General features: G+C 37.9%; 1 protein-coding gene across 1 annotated transcript; it reads left to right on the forward strand.

Moving 5' to 3' along the window:
• The first annotated feature begins 5,535 nt into the window (after positions 1-5,535).
• On the forward strand, positions 5,536-17,197 carry LOC117789822 (homeobox protein unc-4). The gene is made up of 4 exons (XM_034628969.1): positions 5,536-5,755; positions 14,478-14,656; positions 14,763-14,902; positions 16,198-17,197. Exons 1-4 carry the CDS (start codon positions 5,551-5,553, stop codon positions 16,874-16,876), a joined length of 1,203 nt encoding a protein of 400 aa, XP_034484860.1. The 5' UTR covers positions 5,536-5,550; the 3' UTR covers positions 16,877-17,197.
• Positions 17,198-17,488: the final 291 nt, after the last annotated feature.

Here is a 17,488-nt window from a genome sequence, read left to right on the forward strand (position 1 = left end):
GTAATAATAAAATAAAAAAATATTTGATATGATTATTTTAGGAATTCATTGCAAATACGAAATTAGTTCAGAAATAAAAAAAATGTTATTTTTGTTTTAGCTATATATATTACATTTTATAATGTTATACTCACAATAAATTTCATACATATTTTAAATATGCAAGTTCTCAATATAAGTATTTAAAAGAATAAATATAGTTTGAAACGCGCTTGGAATAAGTACAAATTGTTCTTGAACTTATCCCAAAAGTACTTAAAAAAGTCTAGGATCAAGTATTTTGGGATTAAATAAATAATACTTGATATGAGTCTTCTGTACTTGACTCAAGAATTTACGGGATAGACATCGATCGTACTTGATTTGAGTACGGATTACTGAATTTTTCCTGTGTGTACGCTTTCTCTTGTTACTAACATCAATTGTTTTATATATCTTCTATTCCATATTTCATTGTGGTAGTTTATTGCCTCATACAATTATCTCTTTCTTATTCTATCTTTAGCTTTCATATTCTTTACCTTCAAATCTATATTTCATTCATTCCATATTATACGAGTACATTTTCTTAATGTCTTCTTTTTGATAAGTGTAAATCTTATCTTATTTGTTATGTAGCAAATATCATATCTTATAGATCTATAAAAAGATGCTGTAGAACCACATGGCAATCTTGTTTATAGCCCGATTCTTATAGTATATATAATAATATAACGATTGTTAATTTCCCGTACATTGTTTATTTACGAGCATTAATATTTTCTTCGCTTTGTTCTTCTTTTACTTATGACATTGGTTTGTCGTCCCTTTGTGGCACTTGATGTGACAATCAAACAACAATTTCATTAAACACTTTCAGAAGCAACACAAATGTCCCACAGCTTGAACGGCAAATTGCCCAGTATTCGTTCATGTTCATTTCCCAGTATTGTTAAACCGTTTTCAGCAACGCATTGCAACGTAGCAAGATACAGCTTCCGAGTGCTCTAGCAATTTGTGTGATATTTTATTTACTTGAGAGCCAAAGATAGTATACATATATATTATAATATATTAATATTTAAGCATTGTTTTATTTTTAATTACCATTGAAAAAAGTAGTGATAATGAAATTTAATTTCACTAGCATTAAAAAAGTAGTGTTAGTGAAAATATTTTAATTAGTAATGCTTAAAAATCAATTAATAAGTTATGTTTTTGGCATTGAATATTGCTAATGAAATCGGATGTTAATTAGCATTGACATTGAATTTTTTTAATAAAAATATTTGGTACTTTAAAATATGTTAATAAATGTTGAAAATGTTCGATGGTAAGTCAAACCACTGTTGAAATATTTTTATTTCTAATAATTAATTTTAATTTTATTAATTAAAGAATTCATTACACTTTTGTATATGTGTCATCTAAATATATATTGATAAACTATAAATATATATCATTTAACTAATAGAATAGTAATAATACCAATTTAAGAATTAATTGAATAGAAATCGAAACTTTTACCAAATTTTAAAGCTATAACATTGCATACAATTTTAATACTTTTATAATAAAAACAATAATTAATTAAGGAATTTCTCTAAGCAAAATTTGGTTTTGTAAAAAATGTTATTTTTAGGGATCTCATCATTTCTATTATTTTCTTTTATATGATTTATTTGCAAAGTTCATTTGTTATTAAAAATTTGCATATGCAATATTTTATTTTCAATATGTCAAAGTTTTCTTAAGACGAATGTCTCGAGTCTAGATTCCCGTTATTAAGTCAAATATTCCGAAGAAAACTGTGAGATATCCAAGTCAAATATCTTTTATTCCTCCAGCTAGTATTTTGGAACTTATTTCAGTATGATAAAAGGCTTATATTATAAGCGATTCCCCGTTGTTTTTTGAATTTCCGATGTTATATGGTTTGTTGCTGTTTCTGCTTGTTTTTCATATTATTTCCGGTTTTGTGGCATGCGGAAAAGTCTCCCCGGGGCTTATGTTCCTGTTTCCGGCTAGTCTGAAAAACTTTTTCAGCTACCTGCTCTAAAAACTTTTTGCTTTACCAAAAACTTTTCTTCTCTCTTTACGTTTTGTGTGTTTTTATTCTTGCTGCTTTTCTCTGTTTTTTTTTTTTGATTTAGTATGCAGTTGGGGGATGTGTAGGAGGGAATGAGAAGGGAGCAGGGTAACCACAAAAATAATTAAAATTCATTCATTTGATTTGCAGAAGGCGGTTGCAAAGCTCAACTGTGTGTGTGGGGAAAGTTCAGGGTTGACAAGGTAAAACTTGCTCTTTCCTAAGCTCCACCCCCTCCCCCACACTCTCCTGTACCTCTCCAACTGACGGCTGCCATTTTTGTCGAGGAAAAAGGAAAAAACGGAAAACTTTTTGCAACAAACTGAAGCAGAATTAATTAAGTTTTCGTACGCATGAAAATTGTATTAACAACGCGCGTCAGTTAGGTGAATAGGGATGTCAGGTGAGCTGGGGAGTTGCAGAGGGATGGGGGGGGGGGCAGGGAATGGGAATGGCCACTGGCGTTGTATGTCATTAATAAAATTAACACCAACCGACAACGGCGCACATGTGACATGGAATAGCTTGCCCGAGAGACTTTGCCGTGGAGGGGTGAAGGGGTGAAGGGGATGGAGCTACTGAAACTAGGAAGAGGAAGAGCAGCTAGAGTTGGAGCAAAGAGCAGAGCAATTAAGTAACCTGCCAACAAAACAGTTGACACTGCAGCAGCAGGAGTAAAAGGGGGGCAAGGGGATGATGCTCCGTTTTGGAGGTGTGGCAAGCTGCCACTTTAGGGGTGGTTGCTGAGCTTTTGCAGCTAACGAAAAAATATGCTTTATAGACGCCCCCGCAACAATGACATTGATTGCTCAGCTTTTAGTCAGCTTTGCTGGCTGGTTGACTGACCGTGCGGTGGTGGTGAGGGGGGTTGAAGCAGTGGGGGATGCTGCAGAGCAAATGGGTTAAGTAAAGTGGCGCTGCTGCCTCTGCTGCCTCTGCTGCAGTCGGCGTCGCTGCTAACAGCACTAATAATATGAATGATTCATGCGCAGGCCACGCACACACACACACACACACATACACACACATGCACACACACACACACACGACTTGAAGTTGGAGTCGCAGTTGGAGCAGAAGGACGAGGCGTTTATGTTAACAAATTAAAAGCAAATTGGTCGCCGTTGTGTCTGTTGATGCTGCTGCTGAGCTATTGCCATCTCGCTCGCACGCAGGCCTCACTGCATATGCTGCAGCTCTCCAGGGCAGTGCAGAGATTTTAATTGAAAACAAAAAAAATAGAGCAAAGAAAAAACAACGAAGCAAATAAACAACAAACAACGCGCACAAAACGCACGCGTTTTTCTTGCGTTTTTTTTTTTTGTGTTATTTGAATTTTTTGTTGTACCTAGCAATAGGGAATGCATTGGGTGGAGGGGGAAGGAGGGAGAGGGAGAGGGCAGAGGGCTGTGCACAATCGTTTGCTAATTAATTGTTAACGAATTTTCATTTTCTATTTGGCGCTGCGAAATTGCCATTTATGGTTATTGGGAGCAGCGAGCGAGCAGAACGAGGGTTGAGCTCATCATGAGAGTTGAATGCGTTGCGTCGACGCTGGCAGAGGAGTGGAGCATAATAATTTGATGTGGCGCAAATTGAAAAATGCTGCATAACTCCGCCCTTGGAAAAGTCACACTCACACACACACACGCAAGCACACACACTCACAAACTTATACAGCTGCTCACATGCGAAGAAAATTGAAAACTCTTCAAGTCGTTTTTGGCAATGGCGACTCAGTCGTCTGACAAAATTCCCAGTATTCATAAAGCTTTAGACAGCCAATGAAAGTGGCGAGACGCAAGCTGTTTGTCTCGCTCTCGCTTAAGTCAAACGAGCAGTGACTCCATATTGAAAATGGCCATGCACGAAATACAGACAAAAAGAGAAACACACAAGCACAAACACACACACACACACACACACATGGAGATATAGTGGCATTTCTTTTAAATAAATTACCCAGGGACGACGACGTTGCCGTTTTGCAGCCGACGGCAGCAGCAGCAGCAGCAAGTTGATCAAAATTGAAACAGGCGACGCTGTGCATATAAAAATTAAGTGGTTGTTGCTTTTTGATGAATTTCCAGCTCGCTCGCACACACACTCACACACACACACACGTATACACTTAAACGCAACCGCAACAACATGGCAACAATCTCTGCTCGCTGCTTGGCATCGCTGTCGCCGTCGCTGTCGCTGCCGCTGCCGCTGTTCGTTTTTGGTTGGTGTTGGTGCGGTGGTTGTCCTCGCTATCTGCCTCGCTCGCTCATTCAATGCACGCGCTCTCTCGCTCTCTGTGGCTTGGCGCATTCGTTGACGCTGACGTCGACGTCGACGTAGACGCTGCGTTTTTGGGTTGTTTGGACTTTTGGTTTCCTCGCTTGGCGCGTCGTCAGCGGCGCTCAGTTCAAATTGAATTTTCATTGCGAGCGCTTGCGTCGTCTGCTGCAGTTGCTGCTGTCGCACACACACACACACTCTCACACACATGTACATAAACTCTCTCGCATTGCGAACAACTTATTAAATTTGATTGAGAGTCGCGCTCTGTGCTTTTTTAACAGTGTGTGTTTTGTTTTTGCATTTGGAATTTTTGGCATTTTGCACGCCGGCCGACGGCAAACAGCAACAACTCTATCAATAGCAATAATTGTGTGTATTGTATTTTTTTTTTGAGCACGTAAAAAACCAAACCGAAAACAAACAAACTAACGGTTAACGGCAATAACTGTGCAATTCGTGTGTATGTGTTTTTCCAGTGCTTAAAGTGTTAAAAGATAATCTATGTATATATCAGATTATTATATGGCAACAGCTTTAGGGAAGAGTGGGCCATAATGGTACTGGAGCAACAACAACAGCCACAAACTACAACCACAACACTAACAACAACAACAACAACAACAGACGCCGCAGCAACAACTACAACCACAAGAACAACACTAACAGCAACAACAACGGAGAGCAAAAAGCTCAATATCAATATCAATAACAACAACAACAACAATTTCAACTTGAAACAGGAGGAGCCGGAAACAATAGCGGAAATCAAGCGCCAAAGGACAAGTCACAGTCACAGCTCGAGTCACAGTTCAGGTCACAGTTCAGGTCACAGTTCAGGTCAAAATCACCTGCATAGCCATTTGACAGCTACGCCGCCGCAGCTGCAGCAACGTTTAAACGCCACAAACGCTCCAACAACCGCCAACAACAACAGCAACACCAACAACAACAACAACAACAACAACAATAGCATGCCGTCGGAGGGACTTCATCCGACGGCGGCACTGCAGCTTTATGCCGCTGCCGCTCAATTGGCGCCCGGCGGCGTTCGTGTACCGCCGTGGGGACCGTTTCTGCAATTTGGTGTACCGGGTGTTTTTGGGCCAAACGGTCCGTTTTTGGGCCGACCACGTTTCGAGGCAACGGCCGGCGGACATCCCAGCACAGCGGCGGCAGCAGCGGCGGCCACACAAATGGCAGCGGTAAATGCCAGCAATGCCTTTGCAAATCTCACCGGTCTCAGCGCTGCGGCCCTACGCAATGTGAGTGCCGCCCAGACAACGGCCGTGGCCGCTGTGGCAAGCACTGTGGCAACCATACAGCATCGCCTCATGATCGGCAATCGACAGAGCTTGCCGCCGGCGGGACCACCGAGCGAGGGATCCAACGAGGATGGCGGTAAGTGCAACGATTTCAACAGAAAACCGAAAACAGAAAACGATCAAAGAGCACAGCAAAGAAGAAGAGTATATATCTGAAATGGTCTGATTGGGAAAAGAATAAGTCAAACTGCGTATAGATATCTGATTGGGAAAGGGAATGCTTATGTTTGAGCTCCTGATTCTTCAATCTGAGAACAACGAGTTGTTGTTTTGCCTTTGCCACTGTATGAAGAGCACTATACCTATGGTAAATCTTAAATATTGGAAATTGCAAGATTTTAAATACGTCTATAATTTTCAGGGCTGAAAACCTCCAAAATTTTGTTAAAGGTTCGGTTCGGCTGTTCGAGCCATAGAGCAAGACATCGGTTCGGTTCGCGAATTGGTTTATATACCCCAGAACCCAAGATTTGGGCTCAAACCTTGGTTTAATTTCATACAAAAAAATATTTGAATTGTTATACGTATAAATTTTTGATTATAATTTAAATTTATTTGAAAATTTAAATATGACGTATTTTATTGCAAAGTCTCAAATAGTTGCGTGGTATTAGAAAATCATAAAATTTATGTAATAACTTTTTTCCCAACCGAACCTTTTAATTAAGAAAACGGTTCGGTTTAGGTTTGGGTTCGCAAAGTCAATAATTTCAAGGGTTCGGTTCATGAGCCGGTTCAGGCTGTTTAAAAACCTGAACTGAACCGACTCCAAGAGATTCGGTTCAGAACCGGTTTGTAGCCTTGATAGCTTTCTTGAATAGTGTTATCCATCAACTGATGCCTGCTTAAGTTTCATAAAGTACGGTCATTAGAGTGGCTCGCAAAAAAGCGGCTATCAAAATCGTAATCTACGATGAATTCTAAGAAGAACTGCCCAAGAAACCATGGGTCTAAAATCAATATCGAGCTTCCAATTTGTAAGGAGAAGTTATACGTGTTTTTTTTACGGGTAACTGCAGTTAACTGTCTGTTCCAACAATATTAAAACTAGTGCGTGCTTTTAGGAGCTTGTATTTATTTAAACTCGTCGATGAATAAAATTTTAGCGATTTTTGATTTATTTTAAGACATACCAAAAGTCGGAATTAGATCTGTAATGGAAAGATTTTTCTTTAATGTACTTTTATCTTAACTTTTTGAATGAATATAGAGTACATTCCACTATAGTCCAAAATAGAAGGGTTTAGTTAAATCTAAGAGTTATATAATAAGAAATATAATTTATCTCACCCTCTAAAAAGAGAGCAAAAAATGCTATGAGCTGGCTAGATGCCTTTCTCTAAGGTATACCCAAAATTTAAGTAATATATACTATATTCTGAAGTAAGACCTTTAAAGGATAATTAATTTTCAAAATATTTGTTTTCTAAAATGAGAGAAATATATTTTTGACCGAAAAAGAAAGGCTACGATGGGAAAATTCCATTTTTCGGGATATATCTAAAAAATAATGAAGTATATTGAGTACTTTCCTTTGTAGTCTGAATTACGGCACCCTTAATAAACTTTAGAAAAAATTCGATGAGCAGAAATGCCGAAAATTTTTTTGAAAATATCTATCTATATACATTATTTCGATATATAAGCAGTTTTCAATAGAAAGACTACAATAAAAGTTAAGAGATATAAGGATAGTTAGAGAGATAAGTGAATTTTAATTTGTTGATGCATAAGACTGTGAACAATTCTTCTCTAATGTGTTTATTTTTATATTCATTTATTCGTTCATTTCAAACACGAGATCAGAGCTCTCTGAAATTGTATTGATCGTGAATAAAAAGATTCCTTAGTATAGTTAAAATCAATGCTAAACTTTTAGTTAACACCTTCATTCACTTAGCTATGACATAATGAATATCTTTATATATTCATATATTCATTAATTTGAAACTTGTGAATTTGAAATCGGAGCTCTTTGAAATGTAAACCATTTTATAGATTGGAACTCCCCAGAAATCAATTTGTTTGTCTGCACAACGTATATGATTCTGTATATAAGGTTTGCGACTCTGGATTGGGTGATCATTCATATTGATTCACACCAGATTCACAATCTGATGAGCCATCATTCAACGCAGCTGACTTGGCACTGACTATATGGAGGTCAAACTTATAAGCGCCATCTATAAGATGACAATCTTCATAGTCCTTATCTTCACAAAAGAGAGAAAAAGAGATAGAAAGAGAGAATGTGAGTGAATATGTTAGCGAATATGTTAATTCATTCAATTAACCGTGTGCTAAATGTTTTTGGATTGTCAGTTTTGCCAGTCGCATTTGACTTTTGCTACCTACAAAACTTATTTATTGATTTAGCTAATCAGCGATCGTTTATTATGTAAAGTTCGATTGATTTTTGCATACAAAGTAGATTGGTCCCCCGTCCACGGCCCCCTCCCTTAGATCCCTCTCCGGTGCCTATTCCGGGAACTACTAGTCTGAATTTTAAGATTCCGTTGCCTGCTGTGAGCTATAAATGAATGCGATGAAGGTCGCATTAAAATTGAATCGAAATCTCCTATTCACTTGATACGAATGTAAATCGGAATAAATGACGGTAGTCATAACAAAATTCATGATCATCATTAGGCCCATGTCTCATTTCCATTAAAAGAATCTTGAAAATTCCTTTTGTTATATCATAATACTTAGCAACATCATGAAACTTATTCGTTTTTAGCCTTAGGTCTTCAAGATCAACTTTTCTATAGTTTAAGCCAACGCTTAAAATAGTTTTGTATCACTTATATGGCGTGTGCTTAGCTCACACTTTGGTAGCCATAAAAACGTCCTCATAACAATATATGATATTATATAAGACTGTATAAATATTTATTGTAGATACGAAAAAAAAGACCAACTTTTAAAATCAAACTAAAATTCATCTTAAATATTTTGTTCTTAAAATGTTCATATTACTAATACTAAGAATATTAATCTAAAAAATCAAAAATCTAATACAAGAATAACAATGTTAAATTGTTAGGAAAGTATAAATATGTCATATTTTATAGTAAGATAATAGTTGTCCCGTAGCGCTCTGGTTAGAGTCGTTAGAGTTAGAGTGAACACAGTAAAATTTCATGTATAAAATTAACCAAACCAGAAAAAAGTGTTCATGTATAAATTTAAAAAAAAAAGTAATAAGTTATAAATTTAAAAATATTTTTTTTTTAAATTTTAATAACATTTACTCTTATAACAGGAACTTGGTCTAATTTGAATTGTTCTCAAAACCAAGACGTGTTTTCTGTCTTTAAGAATTTTATGCTCTCAACGCGTTTTTTTAGACCAAAATTCTTAGCTTTGAGACCAAAATCTTAATTTTAGAAAAAATTTTCTATCAGTGTATCACAATAATTTATTAATTAAACAAAGATTCAATTAAATTGTATTCGAATCTATGTTTAATAGAAATTTTTAAAATTATTAAACAATAACTAATAGCATATTGGTTCATTAATATGTTATGTATATCAATATGTGAAAAACGATATCAGAATTCTCTTTCAGCTGAAATATGAATATAGGAGTAATCGCTACCTTACTCTCTCTGATTACTGACAACTTAATATAAATCAGTCTACTGCGACTAAAAAAATTCCAATCTGTATTCAATCACACTATTTGTGATGGCGATAAAAAGAATTTGACACTTTTGATGTTTGGAAATTTCCTTTTAAATAAAAAAAGTAGTATTCAGGTCTTGATTGTTGTTTATTCAGACAAACTTAAGTCTTTTTCGGATTCCATCTCTAACTTACACAGACTATCGATAGTTTTGCCGTTTAATTGGGCATCTCTCAGCTTTGGATAATCTTGTTGCCCTTTCAACAAAACATACATAAATTAATGCTCTCAATTAGTTTTCGTATTCGAATTAGCTAATTTTGTTGTTTAGTTGTTGCCTTTGCTCAATACATCGATCACTATCGATATCAACTATTATTGCCATGAAATAAGATTGATTTTCTATGGAAATGTGATTAAGTAACGATTTAGTATTCCCAGAACAGAGACGCTATCAATATTATCGATAATTGTTGTCCTATTTGCCATCTTTAATTTGATCACATTCAGTTATCAATAATATATAATAATTTCTTTGTACTTGGGTGGAACTTTCTTAATGCGGCTCTTGCCCCATTTTAAATGGCCCAAAGCATTTGTTGGCCCGCAATCATTGGGCCCAAATTGATGAGCTCATTCCAGACAATTGCGTTAGCTGCGTTTTGATTGTCGGTTGGCCGGCTCGCTCAGCGGGCCAATAATGCTTGGCCAAGACCCGTTCCGCATTGCAGTGGCAAGCGGCAAGAGGCAAGAGGCACGAGGAAGGGGGAACGCTACGGCGACGGCGACGGCGACTGCGGCTCATTGGCCAATTAGCATTAACAAATGATGGCTAGTTGGTGTAATTATGGCCATAATGCATATATCCAATGCGGTGATATGCTAGCACCACCGCACCATCGCAACCACAGCTGGGGGCGTTAGCGGTGGGCGTGGCCAAAAGGCGCGCTTCTGCTTGTTGTTGTTGTTATTAACTGCACTTTGGCTGCAGCTGAGCAGAGGGAGCAGCGGGAGCAGCGGGAAGACGTAAAGGGGGCAGCTGTTTAATTAATTGCCAACTCAAGAGACAAAGAGAGAGAGGGAGTGAGGGAGGGAGACAGCGCCCACTTCCTGTGTCGCCATTTTAAAAAGTAATTATTAATTTGATTTGATTCAATTTGATTAGCAAACGCGATGGCAGATAAATTCATATGTAGAGTCGCAAGTTGCAAGTTCCCAACTAAGACGTGGGCGCACAGCTGTGGGCGTGGCATGGCTGGCTGCCGTTGGTGGGTGTTGGGATCGTCTGGGGCAACATGAGAGAGAGAGGGGGTGAGGGAGGGGAGTACGCTTCGCTTGTGTCGTTGCCAATGCTCATTAATCATTTTGGCGAGCTGAAAAAACTCTTGCAAGCAGCCGTGTGGCAGCAACGTCAACGGGGTAGGCGGGGGAGTGTACAGACACAAGGAAAAAGAAAGAAAGAAAGAAAGAAAGAGTAGGAGAGAGAGAGAGAGAGAGAAAGGGGGGGACACCATCAGTCACTTGGCCATGCTCCGTTTTCTTTTTGGCTGCTTTTTGCTCATTTCACGCCGGAAATGAAGAAACTGTCATAAAACGATCGAAATCATTTATCATGCGATTTTTCGTTGCTGTTTGCCATTTTGTTTCTAACTCTGCGGCTGTGTGTGTGTTGTTCTGTTGTTTTTATAATGAATTTGAAATGAGCTTAAAGGAAAACACACACAGCACTTCCGCCTTATAAAGACGACGGACGACAACAAGTCCAACTGAAATCTGAAAACTGACAACTGACAACTGAAATATGATACGTGTATGATGAATCGCTTTTGGCCAAATAGATTTGATTTCAATTCTTTAAGCATTTCCGTTTCGTAATGAGCTTTTTGTGTCAAGCAAAGGGTTCGGATGAAACATAATGGAATTGAAACAGCATTCAATTATAATCTATGATTATAGATAATAAAGAAAAGTAAATTTTGGAGAAATGTAGAGAGATGGGGAGAGAGAGATAGAAAACTGTCTATAAGTCAAGTGAATAACACAAATGAATAACTTGTGAATACAACAAACAGTCATTGAATTAAAAAAACTAAATTTTAATTAAACGTTCCTTTGAATATAGTTTAATATTTATTCGAAAATCTTAAAAGTATGCTATAAATAAATTTTTATCGAATACTATTCACATTTCACAATTTCAATTGGTGCTGAAATAATCAGATTTCGTTTAAGTGAATTACAATTGAATTCTAATGTCTAAAGTGAGTCAAATGAATGCATTCGCATATTGAATACGTATGACTAAAGCGAATAAAAATCATATTAGGCTAAACACTCGCCAGCTCGAACACGAAATGAGTTAATCTTTCTGCAGCTATTCGACTAATTCAAGTGAATGCATGTGAATACCCTAATGGTACTCAATTCAATTGGCGTGTTTTGATTAACATGTATCAACTATGGTTCTACACATTTCGCAATTGCCTGCAATTAAGTTTTGGCTATTAAAAAAGGAACTCAACAATCCCCTCTCGTAACCTACCTCCCCCACCCACTCAAATCCCGTTACACGCCCAAAAAAAAAAGAGGCAAGAACATGAATTTAACTTCAACCTGGACAGGTCAAAGAGTTTTCTTACAATTTTTAGAGTTGCCTTTAGTTTTATTTTTTTGCCTTAATTTTTATGACTTAAGTGGTTCGCTTTTCCCCTCAGAAGAGAGGGTTGGATGGAGGGTTGCTTAAGGGTGCTACTGTTATATTGCTTAGCTGACGCGCGCTCTAAACGAAACCTAACATGCCACGGAATGTGATTGTGGCATGCAACACAACAATACAACAACACAACTCGTTTACTCTGATTTCGACTTTAGCTTGCGAAGTTGCAAGTTTGAGGTTAGGGCTGGCATCGTTTTGCAACGTTGCCAAATTGCAGACTGCACCGTTCCAGTGAGGATAAAGGGAGGGGAAGGCTGCTTGCAAAGTGCCACCTATCGTTGCACATTGCTCGTTGCACATGGCACTTGGCACACGGTGGGCGCAATAATCATAATAAATTTCAATTATCGTTTGCATTTTGTGCCACAGCACAAATCACAAATCCCAGAGAGCGACAGAGAGGGATAGAGGCGGGTGAGAAAAAGAAGGCAAACACAAAATGAATTATGTGTCTTTACACTCAAACTCACACTCGCACTCACACTCAAACACATTCACATTCACATTCACATGCACTGTTATTATTAAGTCATTTGAATGCACTTTGTGTGCATAAAACGCACTCACTCACACACACGCACACATACGCACGCACATTGAAATGTGGCAACGCTGTGCTGTTGACGTCGACGTCGACGACGACGCCGACGCCGCCCTTTTGGCTTTGGTCTCGTCGAGCGTTTTGTTAGTCGCTTTTGCTCTTAATGTCTCTATTATTCTTGTGTATTTGACGTTGTTATTGAGTTATTAAAACGCACACACACACACACACATATATATATATATATATATATATATATATGTACACTTCCACACACTCACACACACACACATACACTCCGCTGACCATTGAGGCGACGTCGCGTCGTTTAAAACAAACGAGTTTTTTGTCGCTTTTGCGAGCGGCAAACAAACGTAACACAGCGCCTGCCGCATAATTAGATACACTTTAACAACAAACAGCAAACAGCACAAACCATTCATTATGGGCGTGCTCCAGTTGTGCGTTATACAAAGAGGAAGTGGAGGAGAAGGAGAAGGCGGGCTCAGGTTCACATTGCAAAAGAGAGAGACAACAAGAGGGAGAGGGAGAGAGGGAGAACGTTCATTAGGTTCGCTAGCATAGAAAAGGATATGTGTTTACAAAGTGGTCAAATGGCATGTATGAGTGTATTCATTGTTGCATGAATAATATACGACTATGCGCATATTAGATTGCACATTCGCTTAGGCAAGTCAAAGTGAATATAATGAATGTATTTATGGGTATTTATAATACAGTTAGAGTTAGAATACAAATGATTGCCTATTAACATATATATGTATATATAATGAGTATATTTATGAATAGTTTAATTCAGCAAGTGTATTCACCAACTTTTCTATACTTATTTAAATCTAAATTTATTTCTATGAAGTAGCTCTATAATGTCATCAATATTTATTGTATTTTCAAACATTTTTCTTGATCAATTTATTAATCTTAGAATGTATAAGCCAGAATAGATTTCTGAATAGGAAATGTTTGACATTTATTTTGATAAAAAAAAAAGGCTAAACGGAGAGCATTGCTGTTCAGCCAAATGTGCAGCATCCATATATATTTGTCCAGCGCTGTGCGAAGCAGTCAAAAAGCGTCTCTAAGCGCAGCCAACACCTTTTGTACCTTTTGTCGGCTTTGCTGCGATTCTCTCTTGGCCCGATCGCAGTTAATTTGATAAATTGCAAAGCTTTTGCATGCATTTCGGACAGAGTGTGTCTATGTGATTGTGTGTGTGTGTGTGTGCCACGCCCCTTTTTTTGGTATATATACACAAAATATATATGTATGAATATGCATGTGTATCCTGTTCACGCGAAACTGTAGCGAACCGACAAAATAGAAACGTAATTAAATTGTTTTGTTTTTATTGTTAGCCGACGGCAACTGCAACGAGGATATGGCCAATGGATTTAGGGTTAACAGAGGAACATAAGGGAGGGGTAGATGAGTGTGAAAGGGAGAGGACGGGGGGAACATTATCCACTTCTGTGGAGCGTTGTAATTGAAATATATGATTATGAATATTTATGCATTTTATGTATTTTGTATTTTGTATTTGTGTGTGTTTGTGTGTGTTGTCTTAGTTAATTTAAATAATTTTCCAACACTTAATTATGAAGCTATTTAGTGTGATAACAAAGCGTTTTGGCATCAACACAGATTACAGCGAACTTTTGAGGGAACCAGTTGCCTTTCTCTTTCTCTTTCCAGTTTCAGTTTCAGTTTCATTTCCCATTCCCATTTCTGTCCCTTTCTGAGTCCCTAGTGGTTATGTGTGCTTAGTTGGGGGTTAGTTTTTGGGCATTTCTATAACCGTAATTAGTTTTAATAACAACCAAATTAACTCTAAAAAAAATACATAAATAAATAAAAAAAATAACATTCGTTTAATTTTTTCCATATTCATAGGATTTCCTGGAGATGGCGATGACGACAGCAGTGCTGCAAAGCGTCGTAGGTCGCGAACAAACTTCAATTCGTGGCAGCTGGAGGAACTGGAACGAGCATTCTCGGCCAGCCATTATCCGGATATATTCATGCGTGAGGCGTTGGCCATGCGACTGGATCTGAAGGAGTCGCGAGTTGCGGTGAGTTTAGTTGCAATAATTGCCTCTTGGCAGGCTCCTTCTGCGGCCTGAATTGTCGCCGCTATTGTTGCATCTTTGCTGAGATTATACGCTTTGTTCCAGATAGGTATGGTTCCAGAATCGACGTGCCAAGGTGCGTAAGCGTGAGCACACCAAAAAGGGTCCCGGTCGACCGGCCCACAATGCCCAGCCGCAGACGTGCAGCGGCGAACCGATTCCTCCCAACGAGCTCAAGGCCAAGGAGCGGTAAGTTGACGGTTCCATTTTACACAAACATATATATTATTCAGCAAGTTATCAAGATTATACCTTGATAAACAATATAAAGTTTATCAAAAACATAGACACACTTTAAAGGCTATTTTTAGTAAGTTGGCAGTTAATTAAGTTGTCACATCACTGTTTTTCTATTTTCTACTAGATTGTGTTACAGTTTCTACTAAAATTATAGTCACTTCAAATGCAGTTTATTGCGTTTAAGCTTTACTTACAGCTTCTGTCGCAATATGTATTAAACTTAGCCTAGTGCATGTTTAGTAATTCTTTGATAGAAAATTCAGTAATATAAAAATATGCCCAAATGCTTTTAAGCTTGACTTTATGTTATTTTTACTCAGTCAATTTGTGAATCATTAATTTCTCAAAATGATATGCAATGTAAATAAATATATTTTGGACAAGTTGGCAGCACTGTTATGCTTATTTAGTAAGCTCAATAATTATTTGCTCTCGCATCAACTAAGGCTGCAAACATACACTGGTGGGCATAAGTATTTTGACAAAAGTATAAGGAAAATTTACTCATAATTTGAACTAACTTCATGTACATTTTAGCATTAATGAAAAGCTCATTTGGATTCCGTTTGAATGATACAATAAATTCCTTAACCCATTAAGTACCCATTGAAAATTTAGAATTTATGCAAAAATCTACTTTTTTCACTTTTTTCCTAGGGCTTCAACAAAAAATGTTTTGATGCAATAGTTTCTCCAAACAATTCTAATAGTGACTGCAAAAATAAATTTTTTTAAATGTCTTTGCTTATATTTTTTATGATTTTTTGCATGGGATGGTCTCAGAAAAATTTTGTATGAAAAAGAGGAAAATGTGCAAAAAATTTAATTTTTTAGCAATTTTCAGAAAATCATAAAAAATATAAGCAGAGATTTTTGAAAATAAATTTTGCAGTCACCATTAGAATACAGTTTAAGTCAAAGTATTGCTGATAAAGTTATCAAACCCCCTAACTAGACATTGAAAAACAGACCTTAAAAGAGATTGATACAGATTTTCCAACGAATATTTTTTAGTTTTCCAATTGTATATTTTTTTCTCAACAAGTTGACAGCACCTAAAGCTGGTAATTCAACCTAAAGCTTGAAGAGAGGGAGCTTAAATTGCGTTTATCACTCTAGATATTTAGATCTGATCAGAGAGAGCAGGATTTATTCAACTCTTGATAACTTTACTATCTAGTTGCACCGAATTTGTATTAAATCTTTGCTTTGCTTTGCCTCTTTTTTTTCTTTGGTCCTTGCAGAGCGAGAAGGCGCAAGAAGTTGGCCAAGGCGATCGACAGGCAGGCGCGTAAGTTGCAGGCCAAGGGAATCACCGTTGACCTGGAGGCGCTGAAGGCCGAATACATATCACAGCATAAGGCGAACGGCACGTTCTCCGACTCCGATCTGGAGGATGATGGCATACAGATCGATGTGGTTGGCGGCACCGACAGCGACGATGAGCTGGACAGCGATGCGGTGAGTCCCGCCCGCTTGGGTGGCGGACATCTTGGGATGTCCCACTGTGGCGGACTCGATGGCGATGGCGATAGTTCGCGGGGTGGCAGCTATATTGGAGGCGGCGGCAGCTTGGGCAGTCCCAGTTCGGTGGCGCCTCCATCAACGCTGCACACGAGCAGCAATGGAGCTGGTGGTGGCAGCGGTGCTGGCTATATGCACTCGGAGCAATCCGATGCCGGTGAGACGGATGAACGCGATTCAAATGCACGCGACTCGGGCTCCCCCAAATCGTTGCTCTTCCCCGCCAAGGCCTTCCATCAACTCAACCTGCAGAACTCACAGCATCACAGCGCAGTCGCTGCGACGGCAACGGCGGCTGCGGTCGCTGCAGCAGCGAATCTTGTCCACCAAACGTCGCCCATCAGCATGCGGCGCAGCAATCCGTTCAGCATCGAGTCGCTGCTCTTCAACAACACGTGAGGCAGTCCAACTCCAGATTTAGTTCCAGTTCCAGTTCGAGTTCCAGTTGCGATTCCAGGTGCATATCGACTTGGCCTGGTGCTCGGCTCCATTTACCAAGCCGTCTAGCTCTTTCGGAGTTGGCAACGCGGTCGGGTTTGTCTTTTATTAATTTCCTTGTCATTCAAAGTATGAGTTCCTAAATGTTTTTGCTCATTTCACGTTTTTTTGTTCTTTCTTCTCGGGTACTTATCTCTTAATATAATTAAATCTATTGTAAAAATTAGTTTATTTCCTTTCGTTTCTTTGTTTCGGCTTTATCTTTATCGTTTATTCTGCTCTCACTCCAGTTACGGCTTCGAGCTTAATTATAGCTAAGTGATTTTATTTATTCCATTTTTTTTTTTGTGTCTTAGCTTAATTTTTATTGTTCCAAGAGAGACTAAAATTAGCTCGTAGTTTGAATTTTTTTTTGCTATTTTTAAGATATTATTATAAACAAATTTTCATTTTTTTTATTTTAATTATTATTTTATTATGATTTTTATTTTAAACGCAAAGCAATGCTTAAAAGAAATGGTAAAATTACGATATATATAATATGTAATAATAATAATAATAAATATAAATATT

This window comes from Drosophila innubila, chromosome X (genome assembly GCF_004354385.1).
Source record: "Drosophila innubila isolate TH190305 chromosome X, UK_Dinn_1.0, whole genome shotgun sequence".
Lineage (NCBI taxonomy): Eukaryota > Metazoa > Arthropoda > Insecta > Diptera > Drosophilidae > Drosophila > Drosophila innubila.